The following is a 19,816-nucleotide window of genomic DNA, read 5'->3' as shown; positions in this document are numbered from 1 at the left end:
GCATTTTTCTACTGATTTCTTGTGGCATTGTCGTTTAGGACATGCTCACACCTCTGTTGTAAACAATGTCCTTTCCACTTGTAATATTTCTCATTCAAATAAAACTGTTCCTAATTTTTGCAATGCATGTTGTTATGGCAAGTCTCATAGACTTCACTCTCCTACCTCCATCACCACTTACTCTAATGCTTTGGATTTACTTTACTTAGACCTATGAGGCCCCTCACCAGTAATCTTTGAGTTTGGTTTTAAATACTATCTTTCTATTGTAGATGCCAAAACCAAACATACTTGGATATTTTTACTTAAACAAAAATCTGAAACCCTTACCATCTTCAAAAATTTTACCAAACTGGTTCTCACTCAGTTTAACAAACACATCAAGGCTGTTCAAACTGATGGAGGGGGAGAATTCAGACCATTCACTAACTACCTATCCACCCTAGGCATCCTCCACAGATTGTCCTGCCCCCACACTCATCATCAACAGGGCACAGTGGAAAGAAAACACAGACACATAGTTGAAACAGGCCTGACTTTATTAGCTCATGCTGGCCTACCTCAATCATTCTGGGAATATGCCTTCACTACTGCTGTGTACCTCATCAACAAACTACCCTCTGCCACCCTCAACAATAAATCACCTCACTTCCACCTATTTGGATCTGCTCCAGATTATACAGCTTTGAGAGTCTTTGGATGTGCTTGTTTCCCTCTACTCAGACCATACAACACCCACAAGCTTGACTACAAGACAACTGAATGCACTTTCTTAGGGTATTCATCTATGCACAAAGGATACAAATGTCTATCCAAGGATGGAAGATTATACATCTCCAAGGATGTTAAATTCAATGAATCAGCTTTTCCCTTCAAAAACAGTTCCATACTTGGCTCTCCTAACATCACTGATCATTTGTCACCCTCTCTAACTCACTTACCTAACCACATCCATACCTCTCCTACCAACCTTGCACCAACACATCCTACTCAATTAGCACCAAATCCTACTCCTTCAGCAACCTCATATACCCAACCTAATACTCCCTTATCACCTACCCTACACCCTACTACTGAATTTACACACTCTAGCCATAACCATGTTACTTCACCCTCCTTTGACCTACCCTCGCCCACTGGATCCAGCCCTTCCTCCTTTACTTCTCTACCTCCACCTCCTCCCTCTCATCCTATGACAACCAGGTCTAAGGATGGCACCAGTAAGTCTATTTTACGCAGTCTTGCAAGCCTCTTCTTGGCTCACACTGAACCCTCTACTCCCAAAAAGGCTCTTCTCAATCCAGTTTGGAAGGCAGCCATGCAGGAAGAATTTGATGCACTGCAAAAGCTAGGCACTTGGTCCCTAGGTGCCTTACCTCCTCATAAGAAGGCCATTGGGTGCAAATGGGTATTTAGGGTTAAGGAAAATCCTGATGGTTCCATTGCCAAGTACAAAGCCAGGCTTGTTGCTAAGGGATTTCATCAAATTCCTGGAATTGACTACAATGAGACATTTTCCCCTGTCATCAAACCTATCACTATCAAAATTCTCCTCACCTTAGCTGTCACTTATGGTTGGTCCATTCAACAACTAAACATCAACAATGCTTTCCTAAATGGTGCTCTTCATGAGGAGGTATATATGACTCAACCTATTGGTTTTCATAATGGTGACAACAACACTGTGTGCAGGTTACACAAGGCCTTATATGGTCTCAAACAAGCTCCTAGGCAATGGTTTGAGAAATTCAAGAGCACTCTCCTTCATTTAGGATTTCAGCCTAGCAAATGTGATAATTCTCTATTTATCTCACTCACCAATACCTACCAACTGTTTGTTCTAGTCTATGTTGATGACATAATCATCACTGGTACTTCAACCTCAAAAATATCTGCCCTTGTGGACAAACTCAGCACTGCCTTTGCTCTTAAGAAACTAGGTAACTTGGACTATTTTCTGGGCATTGAAGTTAAACATATCAGGGATGGTACTCTGTTTCTCACTCAAACTAAATACATCAGAGACCTGCTCAGCAAAGCTTCTATGGAATCTGCCAAGCCTAGTATCACCCCTATGGCAACCACTTGCAGACTTACCAAAACAGACTCAAGAGCCTTTGATAACCCTACTATGTACATGTCAATAGTTGGAGCTCTTCAATATGCCACTATTACAAGACCTGACTTGGCTTATAGTGTTAACAGGGTATGTCAATTCATGAGCAATCCTCTGGAACAACATTGGGTTGCTGTCAAGAGGATCCTAAGATATCTACAAGGCACTCTTCATCTTGGCATGCATCTCAAACCTGCTGCTCCTCATTCTTCTATTCCTATCAAACTCACAGCTCTATGTGATGCAGATTGGGCCACTGACCTTGATGACAGGAAGTCCATTTCAGGGGCTTGTTTATTTGTTGGTCCTAATCTAGTTACTTGGTGGTCCAAGAAGCAGCAAACAATCTCCAGATCCAGCACTGAAGCTGAATACAGGAGCCTTGCTCTTGCTGCTCAAGAAATGATTTGGGTTGAGTCCTTGTTTTCTGAACTCAAGATCCCTCATCATGTTCCTCTCATTCTATGTGACAATCTAAGCACAGTGAGCATGTCTCACAATCCTGTGCTTCATAATAGGACTAAACACATAGAACTTGACCTATTTTTTGTGAGGGATAGGATTCAGGCTAAGACTCTTAAAGTGAAACACATCCCTTCTGAATTTCAGACAGCAGATGTGCTCACCAAGCATTTGGCCACTGATAAGTTTCTAAACCTAAGAAAGCAACTCAGAGTTGTTGACTCAGCATCCTTAGTCAACTACCCTCAGTTTCAGGGGGGTATATTAGAGAATAACAATTAGTTATTCTTATATTTTCTATGCTGAGTAAATTGGGTTATTAGTCACATGCTCAATAACCCAATTAATCACATGCCTAATTAGTTGTTAGGTTGTTATTTCAGTAACTAACTTATGTTAGTTACTGATTTCCTCTTTCTGTTTTGCTATCTCTTATTTAAAGAGATAAGCCTTCTCCTTTGTATTCAATCAAATATTAATCAATAAAGTTTTGAAGTATATTCATCTTTTTATCTTTTTACAATGGCGACGAGGAAACAAGGAGGGGGGAGCGAGTGAAGAGGGTTGAGGTCCCATACTTCACCGGAGAAGATCCCCATGGGTGGGTGTATAGAGTTGAGCGTTACTTTGAAATCAATCGAATCCTAGAAGAAGAGAAGGTAGACACTGCAGTAGTATGTTTGGAAGGGAAGGCGTTGAACTGGTATCAATGGTGGGAATCACGTATGGTGGTAGCGGTAAGGTGGCCTCTATTTCGGCAAGCCTTGATGAGCCGATTTCAGGTAGCTTCGTCGGAAAACCCATATGAGGCATTGATGGGATTGAAACAGCGGGGAACAATCATGGAATACAGGGAGCATTTTGAACTACGTTCTGCCCCCCTCCGTTTTGCAGATGAAGAATTCATGAAGGGAGTTTTTATGAATGGCCTTAAGGAGGAGATTAAAGCAGGAGTTAGGCTGATGAGTTCGGGTGATCTGAATGAGTTAATGGAGGTGGCTCAAAGGGTAGAAGAGAGGAACCGAGTTCTGGGTCGGTCTCATGGATACCCGTCTCGCAATAATGGACCCGGGTTTACTAAAACTGCTTTGGGGGGACGTTGGGCCGGGGCCCAAGATTTCAAAGAAACCTTTCATGAGGCCCATAATACGTCTGGTCATAGGGAAAATTCACGTTCCCATTTGGGGAATTCTGAAAACACCAATACAAAGGGGGAACCATTTTACGCGAAGGAGAAAATTCCAGTGGAAATCGGAGAGGGATAGGGTTCAAAAGGCTTACTAAAGAGGAAGAGAATGAGAAGAGGAGAAGAAGTCTATGCTTCCGTTGTGATGAGAGATATTTTCCAGGCCACGTTTGTCGAAATAAACAACTCCATGTCATTTTGTTGGGGCAAGACGAAGGGAAAGAAGAAGACGACGCAACCGAAAAAGAAACAACGAAGGAACTCAATTTACAGTTGAATGTGAGTAGTATTGCGGGGATGACGTCGAAAAATTCATTGAAGCTGTGGGGAACCATTAAGGGTCGTAAAGTCATTGTAATGGTGGATTCTGGGGCTTCCCATAATTTCTTAGCCCCAGGAATACTAGAAGAAATGAAGATTCCGACGGAAAACACGCAAGGTTATTTTGTCGAAGTGGGGAATGGACAACGCTTAGGAAGCCGGGGCGTGTGCAGAGAAGTGGAACTCCACCTTCCAACTCTAAAGGTTACCCAGGATTTCTATTTATTTGACTTAGTGGGTGTGGATGTCATTTTGGGGTATGAGTGGTTGAAGAGCCTCGGCAAATTCAGTGCAGATTTGGGGCATTATTTGTTGGAAATTCAAGACAAGGGGAAGATCATTGAAGTAAGAGGGGATCCGGCCTTATCCAGAACAGTAGCATCTGTGAAAGCTATAATGAAAGAGATGCGGAATGAAGCAGAAGCGTACTATGTGGAATTTGGGATGATGAGTATGATGTGTTCGTCGGAGGTGAACGTTCCTTGCAGTATTCAGCCGCTCATCAATGAATTTGGTGACATTTTTCAAGACCCTAAAGGTTTGCCACCTCATAGACTGTGTGGCCATGCTATTGTGCTTAAGGAAGATGCGGAAATTCCAAACATACGACCTTATAGACATCCTCATAGCTATAAGGCAGAGATTGAGAAGTTTGTGAGGGATATGTTGGATGCAGGAATGATCAGGCCCAGTGTGAGCCCATTTTCAATCCCATTGATTTTGGTAAAAAAGAAGGATGGAGGATGGCAATTCTGTGTGGACTATAGAGCTCTCAATACCGTGACGGTGCCTAACAAATTCCCAATTCCCATAATAGAAGAATTGTTGGATGAGTTGGGAGGAGCTACTCTTTTCTCTAAATTGGATCTGAAATCAGGGTACTATCAGATTCGGATGAAGGAAGAAGACATTCCGAAAACTGCGTTTCGTACCCATGAAGGTCATTATGAATACATGGTGATGCCGTTTGGGCTCACCAACGCGCCTTCCACTTTTCAGGCACTTATGAATGACGTTTTGAAACCTTATTTGAGGAAGTTTGTGTTAGTATTTTTCGATGATATCTTGGTGTATAGTCGTGACATGGATACTCATCATGATCATTTGCAGAAAGTATTTCAAACTCTCGGGAACACAGGTTGTGGGTGAATTATAAGAAGTGCTGTTTTGGAGCTGTCAAATTGGAGTATTTGGGACACTTCATCTCGGGAGAGGGCATCCAAGCAGATCCAGATAAAATTACAGCCATGAAACAGTGGCCAACCCCGAGGGATATTAGAAGCTTGAGAGGGTTTTTAGGTCTCACGGGTTATTATCGAAGTTTTGTCAAAAACTATGGAGTGATTGCTAAACCATTGACACACTTATTGAAGAAGAACAAGTTTTTCTGGTCAAATGAGGCTCAAAAGGCGTTTGAAGAACTTAAACAATCTATGGAAGGTTTGCCGACACTTGCCTTGCCGGATTTCACGGTACCATTTGAAATTGAGATGGACGCATCTGGATTTGGTATTGGGGCAGTCCTTATGCAACAAGGCAGACCTCTTGCGTTTGTGAGTCAAGCACTGTCCGAGAGGGAAAAAATGAAATCAGTTTATGAAAGGGAGTTGATGGCCATTGTCTTTGCAGTTCAGAAGTGGCACCAATATCTGTTGGGGCACCATTTTATTATTAGAACCGATCAAAAAAGTCTTAAGTTTCTACTGGAGCAACGAGTTCTGGCGGGGGATCAATTAAAATGGGTCACCAAGTTGATGGGATTCGATTTTGAAATTCATTACAAGCTCGGATCTGAAAATAGAGTGGCAGATGCATTATCAAGAGTTATGGAGTACAAATCCACATCTCTAGTTACCAATGTTGACTTGATGGAATTAGCAGAGGAAATTCTTGCTGATGAAAAGATGAGACAGCTCCTACAAGAGGTTGTTCAAGATCCTAAATCTCATCCATTGTATTCTCTTTCAAAAGTGTGCTTGTGGTACAAGGGGCGGCTAGTGTTACCCAACAACTCCATTCGTATTCCTCTACTGTTAGAAGAGTTTCATGCCTCACCATGGGGAGGTCATTCGGGAGTGACCAGAACCTATAAGCGATTGGCAATGGTTTTTCAGTGGAAGGGTATGCGACGGGATATTGCAAAGTTTGTGGCAGAGTGTGCAATCTGTCAGCAAAACAAGTACCAGGCATTGAAGCCTGCCGGTTTAATCCAACCTCTCCCTATTCCCAACTACGTTTGGGAAGACGTTTCAATGGACTTCATCGGTGGATTACCGAAAACAAAAGGGGCAGACACAATTATGGTGGTAGTAGACAGATTGAGTATGTTTGCCCACTTTATTCCCCTACTTCACCCCTATACGGCCAAGGATGTTGCTCAAGCATTTGTTAAGGAGGTAATTCGTTTACATGGTTTCCCTAGCTCAATTGTTTCTGATCGGGATAGAGTTTTTATTAGCTTGTTTTGGAAGGAACTCTTTCGATTAGCAGGCACCAAGCTGCGTTTTAGTTCCGCTTACCATCCACAAACGGATGGTCAAACGGAAGTCATCAATAGGATGCTGGAAACATACTTAAGATGCTTTGTCACTGAGCACCCAAGGCAGTGGTTTAAGTGGTTGCCCTGGGCAGAATTATGGTTCAATTGTTCTTTTAATGCATCTATTAGCATGTGCCCGTTTAAGGCGTTGTATGGCAGGGACCCTCCTACTATAATCCCTTTTCGCAATGAGAGCACAATAGTGGCTGATGTTGATACCTTGTTAACTGAAAGAGACAATATGCTTGAAGCGCTTAAGGCCAACTTGGCTAAAGCCCAACAGCGTATGAGGATTCAAGCCGACAAGAACAGAAGAGAAGTGGAGTATCAAGTAGGGGACAAGGTCTATTTAAAGGCTCATCCTTACAAGCTGAGATCGTTGAGACAGAAAGGTAATGAGAAGTTGAGTCCTCGCTTCTATGGCCCTTTCTCGATAATGGAACGAGTGGGAGTCGTCGCTTATCGGTTGCAATTACCAGATTACTCACGGGTGCACCCAGTTTTTCATGTCTCACAGCTCAAACACGCCCCTCCTACTAGTGTGTCGTGTCAGCAAATTCCGGTGGGCTTGACGGAAGATTGGGAATTGCAAGTGGTTCCAGAAAAAGTGTTGTCTAGTCGCAAGTTATTGAATGGTAAAACAGAAGTGTTGATTAAATGGGCTGATATTCCAGAACATGACAGCACTTGGGAGGATTTTACACTTGTTCAAACTACCTTTCCTGATTTTCACCTTGAGGACAAGGTGTTACTCGTTGGGGAGGGTATTGTTAGGCCTCCAATTAGAAGGGTATTTCAGAGAAGAAAGAAAGAGAGTAAAGGTATACCGGAAAAGGAAGAAAAATGGGCTTGTGACACATGACTCTAACTAACCAGACACGTGGGAAGAGTTGGTTGGTTAGGAAGATCCTAGAATCAGAGTAAGAAGGTGAATATGAGGACAGAGAGGGGTACGAATAAGGCAGGCAATCATTTGGGGAAATTAGGGGGGTGACTGTGTCACTGGGAGAAGGAAATTATTCCTCTTGTATTGTGTTTCTGTCATCACATTAATAAGTCATTTCTGTACCTTATACTCTGCACTTTTCTTTTTCCTACTATCAGTAAATACATTCTGCACTTGTTTTCCCTAAATTCTCTGCCAATTCTTTCTTTATTTGGTTGGTTCCTATCAAGTAATAAGCTAGGATTCATCAGATTAAAGATTTGGCAGATTAGTGATGCCCATATGTTATCACTTGCATCCGCACACATGTATTGCAACTTACAAGTTTATGGTTAACTGATAAAAGGTGCAATTGATTGTATTTGCAGGTATAAACCTTTTGAAATTCAGTGGTACTGTATTCTAGATATGTATACTTATCAAAATCATGAAGAAAAAGAATGAACGAATTTGCAGGTAGTTCGGTCATCCTTGATAGATGGAACTAACCAAACAAGCCATGCATACACGAAGAATAGTCCAATACTCTATCAAGATGATGATATATTTGAGGAAAATCAATGATAAGCAAGCAAATTCTTGTCATGTCTGAAAATCAATGAAGGTGGAGGAGGCTTTGATCATTAGATCATTTTTTTGATTCATCCTGTTCCATTGGTAAATATTAATGAAGCCAATGGCATGAGAAGCATGGCAAATACAGAAAAGGGTCCAATGTGTGTAATCAAGGCACCTTGATTTCTATGTTTGGTTCCCATTTACTGCCATAATTATTCCTATTGCATGCATTTTCTGTTCGTTTTTCTCTCTTTTTGATCTTGTTAGTTGGTGAACCTACTATTGTTGTTAAAAGCTAGACTGAACACAGGTAAAAGAAAAATGTCGTCCAGATATTTCCAGTAATCGGTTGGACAATTAAATTGCATCATATATGCATAATCCAATTCAAAATTTTCACATAGTAGATATTAATATTATAACATTAGGTCCGTTTATTAAAAATATTCACAACATTAAAAATTGATATGTTTAGAGTAAATTACACTGACACCCCCTCAGTTTTAGTGAATTTACACAAACCACCCTTCACTTTTTTACACCTACACAAACCTCCCCTAGTTTTTATACTTTCATTACACTGACTACCCCTGCATAAGAAATAAGTGTAATCCTTTAAACAAAAAATGTGATAAATGTAATTAAGTTAAATATATTGTGTAGACAACTAAATAATATACAAATCAATGTATCTTTACTATTTTTTATTACGAAATGCATCAACAATTCTAAAGAAATATTGTTTAAATCGCTCTTAAAATATAGTGTAACGAACCAAAAATAATAAAGAAATATTGACACATATTATTTGGACTTGTGTCCACGATATATCATGTTTTGTTCAGCTTAATTGCATTTATCACATTTTTTGTTTAAAATATTACATTTATTTCTTATGCAGGGGTGGTCAAAAGTTTAAAAACTAGGGGAGGTTTGTGTAGGTGTAGAAAAGTGAGGGGTGATTTGTGTAATTTCACTAAAACTCAGGGGGTCAGTGTAATTTACTCATATGGTTAATATTGACGGTTTGCCACGTGGAATTGGATGTACAGTAGAAATTGATTTGATGATATTGCAAAGTATTATGTAAATGAGACGAAACCCACAAGATATACAAAAAATAAATAATCAGGGAAGGGGTATTTACCAATTTGTTTAAATGATCCTGCAATTTTGTTCTCTAACCAATCTAATGCTACAGAAAATAAATAATTAAAGATTTATTTAGAAAAATAGTTTGGTTCGGAGTAGTCATTAAAAATATTTTGATAAGATAAATTACTACAATAATAATGTCTTCATCCTATTAGCTAGGGTGAGTTACTTGAATTAGACGACATAACTAGGTGTGTACATAATTGATTCTAAGTGCAAATAAAATGATGAATTGTTCAGAAGTTGAACATAAAATTTTATCATGGAAGAAAACTTTATAGACCATTTATCAACTTCATTTTTCGGCCACTAAATTTTCATTCATGAATACTATTCACTCCAAATGAAGTAGTTAACCTCTAAATTCAGAAACTGTGGCTATTTACTTGGTATGTTAGAAAGGTTGAAAAACTTGCATAAGCATCAAAAAACATATAAAGTTTTCTCATGTTGTATACAATTAATCGAATGAGGATATTATATCTTGCAATGTTAAGCATCAAGTCGATTGGCTGCATTTATAGATGTGGGAAAATAAAAAGAGGAAAATCCCTTTGTGGGGTTTACCACAGAACTAATGACTTGGAGAAGGATGCATAAATTGACTAGGGCATTAGTATTATTCATTAACAATTTAACATACACAAGAGATCGATTAATAAATAAATAAATAAATATACGAAACTTGAAAAATATAGAAATCTATTATTTTTAATGTATTAAATACTCAATTTTTAATAAATTTATAATTTTTTTTCAACTCCTTCTCCTCCATGCTGATGTTACAAAAATAGTTTATTTTTACATAAAGTCACCTTCTAGAAAAATGAGAAATGTAAACTCGGCTCAACCATGATTCCACGAACTATTATATATTATTATTATTATTACTACTAGCATGTACATGAATACTCCATATCAATCAATTATCATTTATATTTTTTCTTATATATAATATATCAACTTCATATTATATTATTTAAGAAAAACAATTTAAATATAAAAATGCAATATATTAACTCAATAGAGAATGAAAATAAAAATAAGAGAGTGTATAAATAATTAATAATATATAAATATGAAAAATGAAAGCAATGGAAAAAAGTTTATATTAGTTATTAATAAGAGATGTTCAAAAGATAAATTTGGAATATAAATTTTTTATCATGGTAGTGATTATTATTTGTGTTGGCTTTATTAATAGTATAGATATAGATAGGTGGGTTATAGAAATTTATATAAACATGAAATTAGAAGTTATAAAAGTTACCATAGGAAAACCTAAAGCACTCCATGGGTAATTTTATATTTATTAGTATTATTATAGAATTATAGACAAATATGAAATTAGAGGTTATAAAAGATTAAATATAGATACATAAAATACTCCATGGGTATTTATTTTATGTTTTCCATTTATATCAACTAGCGTGTTGACAGGCACTCCCGTGCCTGTCAACCCGCTTTCCTATTGTTTGTAACGTGTAGTCTGTCATGTATATTTATGAATTATAGTACTTTTGTATATTAAATAAGAGTATTTCACAATTGTGTTTATTCGAGTGTTGTAATTGAATACATTTTTTAAAAATTGAACATTCAAATAGTTTAGTAACTCACGTTTATTTTTATAGGTAAACTGTATGATTAAGACATAATCGTTGAAATAAATCCTAATATAATAAGGTCTTCATGAAATGTTTGTGAATTGCATTCTTATTTTGTAATAATGATTACAGAAAGTAATAGACATGATAAATCGAGTAATGAATTTCCTTTGATATAAGGAAATTGAGAAATATTTTATGTTCAGAGTGTTGTTATTGAATATTGAAACCACACTTTCGAATTATATTGGAGAATTCAAATTTATATCAATATATTTAATATTGATATACTATTATTTTTATCAATAAGACGTTGGTCTAATGACGTAAGACTTCACTAGATCCTTAATGTCGATATTAGATTATTGGGAGATACATTTGTTAGAAGGACAATCAGGAATTCTGAAAGAGATTAGTTTCTTATCAAAAAATAAGAGAATAATCTTGATAGTACCAAAAATATTATTATTTTTACAAAATAGATACATATTTATCATTCATATATATAACTTTTATTTAAAAACTGATAGTGATTAACCTAGATAAAAAATGACACATAACAATACAAACTCCCAAATTATTAATACATGGACTATTTTGAGTATTTTCTGATAATCTTTTAATCAAAGTGTGTACATCTTGAGCTGACAATAATCAATTGAATAAAAAGTTAAAATACAATATTCCAATCAACAGAATTGATAAGAAATCAAAAGAAAGGCTGTCCGAGGTTCATGAATCACGAGTATGGACATAAATTACGACATGGGACAGAAAGTTAAACCCAAAAGGTTCATTTGACTAAGAAAATAAATAAGTCTTTTAAACACTGTTATATAAATATTTCCGAAGAGTGCTCTCTTCATATGAATGTGTAGTACTGTAGTTTATAATATATTAATTTTGTATTAAATGTAAATATGAGATTTTATTGAAATGTTATATTCATATATTAAAATAATAAGAATGTCACAAACAAGATGTTGATCTAATAATATTAGATCCATAAAGACTGAAATGTCAATAGTTTGATTCTTGTGAACGACGTTTGTTAGAAAAGACATTTACACGGCAAAAAAGATATATTCATTATCGATCGGGTGATAAGATACTTTTAATAATAACAAAAATAATGATAAAAAATCATAAATAGATTTAAGGTAAATATTTTTGATCAACTTTTAGACATGGCCTTCATTTTAAGGAGTTATTGTGGACTTGTGGTTATTAATTTACACTACTTGGTGATTATTGATTTACACTAATTATACGCTAGATATATCCTCTCTGTCTTTTATGTATTTTTTTTATTACATAATTATACATATAGTTTAAAATTTTTTAAATGATCTAAAGAATTAATATAATTTGACTAAATAAGTTCCTCTAATATACATTATCTTTTTTTTGTAAAACTACAAAAGTTTTGTAACAATTTGAAAAAAATGTGAAATAAAAGATATGGAACAAAGACAGTATTTAATAAGTTGTCTGATAATTGATTGAAAAAAAAAATACTTGGATGAGACAAGGCAAAATCTAAAGATATATTCTCATACAAAACTAAAAACTTATAGAAAAAATATAGAATATGGATTACTTAACTCCAACAATAAGTTTTTTAAATTTATTCCAAGAGTAAAAATTTTAAATTTATTATTCATCCTAGCCATCAAACCATTATTTCCCTTAAAATTGATGGCTAAGATGATGAGTACTATCATATATGGAGTAACTAAATCCCTCCTAAAAGATATATTATATTTTTAAGAATAATACTTTAAACCAATGATGTTAGGACTAGTTCAATCATTATCAGACATAATAGACAATCCCATCTCATCTAACAAGGCAAACCATTTGCTGACTGTTACTGGCTATTGTAGACCTAATCAAACTAGGTTAAACCGGAATAACGTACATTAATTCGGGTGGTTTGACCAATTTTGCTGTAATAATATGAGATGTAATATTTTTTTACTCCAATAATATCAGATGTCATGTTTTTTACTGCAATAATATATTTATTACCTTCAGTGACATCAGACATCTATTTTACTACAGAGAAGACTATTTACTGATAAAAAAACTTCAACTTTGTCAAAGAGGAAAGTCTATACATGTTCTTCACACCATTTAAGGAAATAACATCACAAAGTTTTGACCTATAATCCAGAATAGAGCCTTCATTCTCCTTCTGCTTTTGTTAAACAAAGAATATGTGGTGGAGAGTTTAAATTTTGACATTTGGATAAAGAATAAAGTTAGATAGTATAATAAACTGAATAATACTAGTTTTTGTCTCCATTAGTTTTCCATCTATTTTATAGTAGGGAAAAAGATGTATTAAATCAGGCTGATAATGTAACAGATTGTTATATTATCATTATATCATTCTTTATTTATATTAACTTTAAAATAAAAGTGATATAAATAAATAATGCACTAATTATATATAAATATTTACCATGTCAGAATATAATTGTTGAAGTCTGCATTTAGTCTTGGTCAATGATGAGAGAGATATCTTTTCACACGCCAAGCTGTATCCATTAATGTACTAGATGAGTTTAGTTGACAACTTCAATTTTTCTGACACTGAGAAACACTTCCCTTTTCACCAAACCAATCTCTCTTAATTAATTCTCTATTATATCACTTTTCTATTTTCTTTCTTCTTGTCACCTTGCTTGCTTCAAAGGTTTGTTTCACTCATATATTGTTCTTTTCTTTTATTTTTCTCCTTATTGCTTCCCTTCAATTTTATTCTTGTGTTCTGTTTTCTATTGGTTACCCTTCATTCATGGTTTTTGTTCTGTTTTATTTTTTGTTGTTGCCTGAGAAAGATAGTGAATTAGTGATCAGTGTTTTTCTGTAGCTATAGGTTCTTTTTGTTAATATTATTTTTTCTACTTTTAATTTCCTAGTGCTTTAAATGTTGTAATTATGCTTCTGATTTCTTCTTGTGGTTTTACACTTTTACTTCCTGAGGATTTCAGTTTGACAAATTCATTCTCAATATGCTTTGAGGCTTGAGCTGTGAAAAACTGCACTAATTGAACCATTCTGAATTTATTACCTAAGCATAGTATGAGATGCAAGACCATGTTGTTTTAGCGTCTATTTGTGAGTTGGCTTTTGGAGGGGAAGGAAAGGAAAGGAAATGCTTCAGAGTCATCTCACAAGTGTATTTCATGGTTCTGAAGTCTTCCATTTATCTTCCTTTCTCTCCAAAATCCAACTCGCAAACAGACCCTTATAGAAAGTGAATTATAAAAAAGATAGAGTACAATTCATAAAATGGTTTTGATTTGAAACTAAGCTGTTTCAAACAACAATTTGTGAAAATTCTGAGTTTAGAGGTTGAGATACAGATGTGGAAAGGTATTGCAAGAGTGTAGAATGAAGTCATAAAATCATGGATTGAGTTGATGAGTGAGAGAGATTATATGTGTGTTTGATCAAATTCCATTTGTTTGTTTTTTGATCTTATTGCTTTTGGAACAATAATCAGATTCAAACATACTTCTACTAGGATGGCCTCACATGTCTGAGAATTTTGTTTATACTTAAAATACTGTCCAAATCAGTTTAATTTGCTCTACTAGAACAAAAATATGAATCTCTAAGCTGAGTTGTAGCTTAAAATATGACTAGGATTTAGATTCTTTTGCATTATTTCTCTTTTATGGCTGGACTCTCTTTCAATACTATCATTGGAAAACTGATGAAAATGTTTGAGATATAACATCAGTTATAACTTTTTGTATGTCACATCTTGTATAGCATGCCATGATCATGAATTTAGTTTGTCCTGCTCTAGTATTGTAGGAGCTGAAGTTTTCGTGCTATCTTTTCTGTTGGACATATTCCAGTGTGAAGTCCCAGATTGGATATAAGTGAAATAGTCTATATGTGGAAAAGATCCATGGAACCATTACCTTAAGGTTTTGGTTCAAGACGTAGTGTCTCTGCTCTTCACTCTTCTCATACCCGAGTAACAATGTGACTCCGTGGTAACAATGCCCTGGGTAACAATTTTCTTGTTCATTGTATCAATCTACTACTCTATAAATTGACAATTTTTTATGCTTCAGCCAGGTGACCTTGGAAGTAGTTTGATTTGAAGACAATACTCTATGCAGCCATGACTTGTTTTCCTTTATTATGTGGTAAGAAGGTGTCTTCTGTAGCTAGACGAGATCCAGACATAGATGAAGGTAAATTAACTAAATGTTGTATAACAAATAACCAAAGATAATACTAAGTTGGAATTGTTTGAGTTTAGTAATGTTGAATAATTTTAAGGAATATGATTGCATTCAACAAAAACCTGTTTACAGTGATTTATGTTAATTGAATATTCATGACAGAACTTTCAGGCCTTCAAAACGTAAGAATCTTCACCTACAAAGAATTAAGAAATGCCTGTGATAATTTCAGTTCAGCCAATAAAATCGGCGAGGGTGGTTTTGGTTCTGTCTATAAGGTAACTAAACCACTTCAAGTATTGCTTCTATCACCATATCAAATGGTGTGGTCATTGTTTTTTCCCTTCATTTCCTTATCAATGAAACCTTAACAATATTATGGTGGATGATCAGGGATTGTTGAGAGACGGAAATGCTGCTGCTATAAAAGTTCTTTCAGCTGAATCAAGACAAGGGGTGAGGGAATTCTTGACAGAGATTAACGTGATATCGGAAATAGAGCATGAAAATTTGGTTAAGTTGTATGGTTGTTGTGTGGAAGGAGATCAAAGAATATTAGTCTACAATTACCTTGAGAACAATAGCCTTGCACAAACCCTTCTAGGTATGCATTATAATTTTTATTTGGACAATTATCTCTTAAAATCTATTTTCCGGAATATCGTAGGATCATGTTTTGGCATTGTTTTCTGAGGAAATTTGAGAACAAAGGCTTGTATTGCATCATTTAGAACAACTTCACTGACTTGTTATTATTAACTAGTCTTTGAGTTTAAATCTTACCCCGACTCTTCGCTTGCAGGTGGAGGTTACAGTGATATTCAGTTCAATTGGAGAACACGAAGTAGGATATGCATTGGGGTTGCTCGTGGTCTTGCCTTTCTTCACGAGGAAGTAAGACCACATATTGTTCATAGGGATATAAAAGCAAGCAATATTCTTCTTGACAAAGACCTTATACCCAAGATTTCAGATTTTGGTCTTGCAAAGCTTATTCCGTCACACTTGACTCATGTCAGCACACGTGTAGCAGGAACAATGTACGCATTCTAATTTAAGGTCTTTATTCAGGCTACCCTTTCAATAGTATGACTTGGTCCCTCAAATTCGATTTCCCAGTTTTAAAGTAAAATATCCAACTTTTGCATGGAATATAACACTACTAGAATATATTCTGATTATTAAGAATTACATGTTATTATATGAAAATTTTAAATCTAGTTGGCTAGATTGATGTTGTTCCACAATAACCTATATCAATCCATTTTGATGTTAATCTGATTTCTATTCTGTAAATGTAACACAAGTCACATAAATAGTCTGGCTGGCATAAAATTCTTGTGTCAACTAAACCTGATCATTGACAGTGCTTCTAAACCTGATAAATTAAATTCACTTATCGGAAGCACACATATTTTCTTCAGGATATATTATCTCCATTTAACTTTCAATTCCTTACCTATAAGGAGGAAAGCTTCTATTTTTCTGTTCACATATGTATATTATCTCCCCTTTCCACCAATAATATTTGGAACTTAATGCTGTATGTTTTATTTTAGCGGTTATTTGGCACCGGAATATGCAATAAGGGGGCAATTGACACGAAAAGCAGATATTTACAGCTTCGGTGTCCTTCTTGTGGAGATAGTCAGTGGAAGATGTAACATAAATGCAAGATTACCTATAGGAGATCAATTCATTCTGGAAAAGGTATGTCTGTCCCATTTCCAAGTTGTATTAGTTTTCCAACTAAACCAGTCTCCGTATTCATTTTTTAAAGCCGAAAGTCCAGAATATTTAAGTGTGCTCATTCCATATGTAGTAGTTAAACACAAATAATATATGCAGAAGTACATGACAAGTGAGAGAATTTAAATATCTTCTGTTCTTTAAGCATAAAAGCCAGATAAAAATGATTGTAGAATATACTTTAACTTAGAAGCAAAACATAGAAGAATTATGAAAATTTGAAAAAGAAATCAGTTGTTGTGACTTATTCATAATCTTGAATCATAATCATCACATTTGTTCTCGGGCATTTCATTGCATAACTGTAATCAATTAGTCATGTTCTACAGCATTATATATGAGATTTTTGGGACGCACTCTTATATAAGTTTCTATCCTTACAGACATGGGAGCTTTATGAGCAGGGGGAATTGGTAGGGCTGGTAGACATATCACTAAACGGCTTCTTCGATGCCGAAGAAGCTTGTAGGATTCTGAAGATTGCCCTTCTTTGCACTCAAGATAATCCAAAACTCAGGCCATCCATGTCTTCTGTGGTTAAGATGCTCATTGGAGAAATTGATGTTGGTGAAAGTAAGATAACAAAACCAAGCTTGATATCAGATATTATGGACCTCAAAGTCAAAGAACAAAAAGGTAATGATGATATGAAGATTTCATCTTCATACAGTGCATCCTCTGCCTCAGACAGCCAGGGTAATACTATGTCATTTGCTGCAAATACAACCTTCACTGTACAATATGATTAAATCACATAAACTTCAATCGACTATGATTTGTTCTTTGATTTAATATTACTTTATTTCATTTTTCTGTGGCTTGTGATCTCATGTAAAACTTGCAACAGTTGCATAGTTATTATTATTTTCCTTTTTTCTGGTTGCTACTTGACTAGGAGGTTTCGCAAATGTACCATCTTGTAAATATGGACCGTGACTGTACTCGAATGACGAATTTGAAGTTCTTTTTTCATTTTTCTATGTCTCCTTTGTATTTTAAGGTGGATAGAGCAATGAAATGGTAGCATTAGAAAGGAATAAGTCTAGACTCCCACTGGTAAGGATCTTAAATACTCGTTCGAAGTCCTCGGTCTGAAAAGATTCTGGCTCTTATTATGAGTGAAGGTTTGATAAAACCTTCAGACAAAACCTGAGTCTGACTTAAACTGTTGATACGCCACAATGAGTTCTCATGCAAAAGGAGAGTACAAGATATAATAAGGAAGGATTGAGGGGATGTCTTGATAAGGAGTTTTGAATGGACAAAAGGAGAATATTTGAAATAGACCAACTTCTAGACTTGTCACCTTAACCAGATTATAGTGTACTGATACTCCTCGGGAAGTGCTATAAAAAAATAAAGGAAAAATATATTTATATCTTTTTTATTTAAAATGAAACTATGGTTTGCTAGGAGACAAGGCCAATGAAAGTCTTGGATAAAGAACTCTTAAATGACATCTTGGCCATGATTAGGGGTGACAATACGGGCAGGTCCGGCTTGACTCGCCTTTGGCCCGTCAAAATATGGGCTGGCTCGGCCCGACCCTTATTGTTAAAAGGGCTCAAAATGCCAGTCTGACCCATATTTGGCAGGGCTGGCAGGCCGGCTGACCCGTTTTGTTTTGTTTCAAAATACACATTAAAACTTTTAGACAAAAATAAATAATTCAAACAATTCATAAATGTCTTTTAAAACAAAAAATCACAAACAAAAGACATAATCTCATAATAACATATTGTATTAGTACAAAACTTGTAAATTCTAAATAATAAACCACCATAGTCTTAAATTTTTAGACTTCAAGTTCACAATAGAGCTTATAACTCCTAAGTTTTAAAAAGTGTATAAAATCAAAATTATTATATTATAAATCAATCACAATAAAATATATATAATACTCAGTTTAATTTGAATTCGACTATATTAAAAATATAAATTGAAACTCAGTCGAATTCAATTAATTTTCCAAAAGGAATCAAAATCAGTGGTTCTGTTTGAGTTTTCAATTTTCCATTTCAATTAATTAAATGTTTAAATTTGATTCAAACACCCTTAATTGTCAGTGAAATTCCACATTTATCTAATAATAAGTACAATAATTGGATAAGAGTGAAGATAATAGATAACTACATAATGAGATATTAAATGTTCAATAAGTACATAATGAGATATTAAATGTTCATTTTACAAAGAGAAAGAAGAATTATATGCTTAAGCATCCAAACATAAGTTAAAATTGTAAAAGTTGAATCTTAATTGCAATGAACAACATGATAGACAAATGAACTTTAATCTTAATGTTGGCCCGCCAGGCCAGCCCGTTCCGGTCCTCTATGGCCCATCTAAAAAACGGGCTTCCAAAACGGGTTGAATACGAGCTTTTGGACTAAAACTCCAGTCCGACCCGCTAAAAACACCTATCTGAACGGGTTGGCCCGTCGGACCAACCCCATTTTGCCATCCCTAGCCATGATATATATAGTGTTTGGCTATCTTAAAATTGTCATAATAACAATTTATATTGAATTAGATATCAAATTATTAAGTGTTAATCATAATCTTAAAATCATGTTAGAAGATCAACTTATTTTATATTGTAGATAAATCTATAAAATAACCTCGTGAAAATCACCATTAAAGAATAAATATTTGATTGAGAGATACACACCAAAATTAAGAAATTAATTCACCATAATTTAGTATGAATCTAAAACATAACATAATCTAATTGAGAAACTTAATCAACAAGAAATCCTAGTAAATGTAATGTCTCTCAATGAATATAAATATTGATCTAAGGTAGGTACACACACTCTACCTCTCTCATCTTTTATGATAACTATACAACATTGATTCCTTTTGTTCACATGAAGGTACATATGACAAAGATCTTAACCTTATAAGACTAAACTAATGTTTCTTGCATATCCTAATTTTATCATACTAGAACATACATCAAATTA

The 19,816-nt window shown here is 35.0% G+C and overlaps 1 protein-coding gene and 1 pseudogene across 4 annotated transcripts; both read left to right on the top strand.

Moving 5' to 3' along the window:
- The window catches only part of LOC109325713, an 18,237-nt pseudogene extending 9,796 nt beyond the window's left edge, over positions 1-8,441 (top strand).
- LOC109363300 (putative serine/threonine-protein kinase) lies at positions 13,405-17,828 on the top strand. Of its 4 annotated transcripts, XM_019609515.1 has the most exons (8): positions 13,405-13,591; positions 14,766-14,921; positions 14,988-15,110; positions 15,264-15,379; positions 15,495-15,705; positions 15,904-16,141; positions 16,661-16,811; positions 17,234-17,828. In XM_019609515.1, exons 3-8 carry the CDS (start codon positions 15,038-15,040, stop codon positions 17,597-17,599), a joined length of 1,155 nt encoding a protein of 384 aa, XP_019465060.1. In that variant the 5' UTR covers positions 13,405-13,591; positions 14,766-14,921; positions 14,988-15,037; the 3' UTR covers positions 17,600-17,828. The 4 variants fall into 4 exon arrangements, with proteins under 4 accessions (XP_019465060.1, XP_019465062.1, XP_019465061.1 ...); XM_019609517.1 differs by lacking the exon at positions 13,405-13,591 and having other exon boundaries at positions 14,541-14,921; positions 15,273-15,379; XM_019609516.1 differs by lacking the exon at positions 13,405-13,591 and having other exon boundaries at positions 14,542-14,906.

Source organism: Lupinus angustifolius, chromosome LG13 (assembly GCF_001865875.1).
Source record: "Lupinus angustifolius cultivar Tanjil chromosome LG13, LupAngTanjil_v1.0, whole genome shotgun sequence".
NCBI lineage: Eukaryota > Viridiplantae > Streptophyta > Magnoliopsida > Fabales > Fabaceae > Lupinus > Lupinus angustifolius.
Note: the sequence above shows the minus strand (reverse complement) of the source record. Positions and strands in the feature narration are given on the sequence as shown.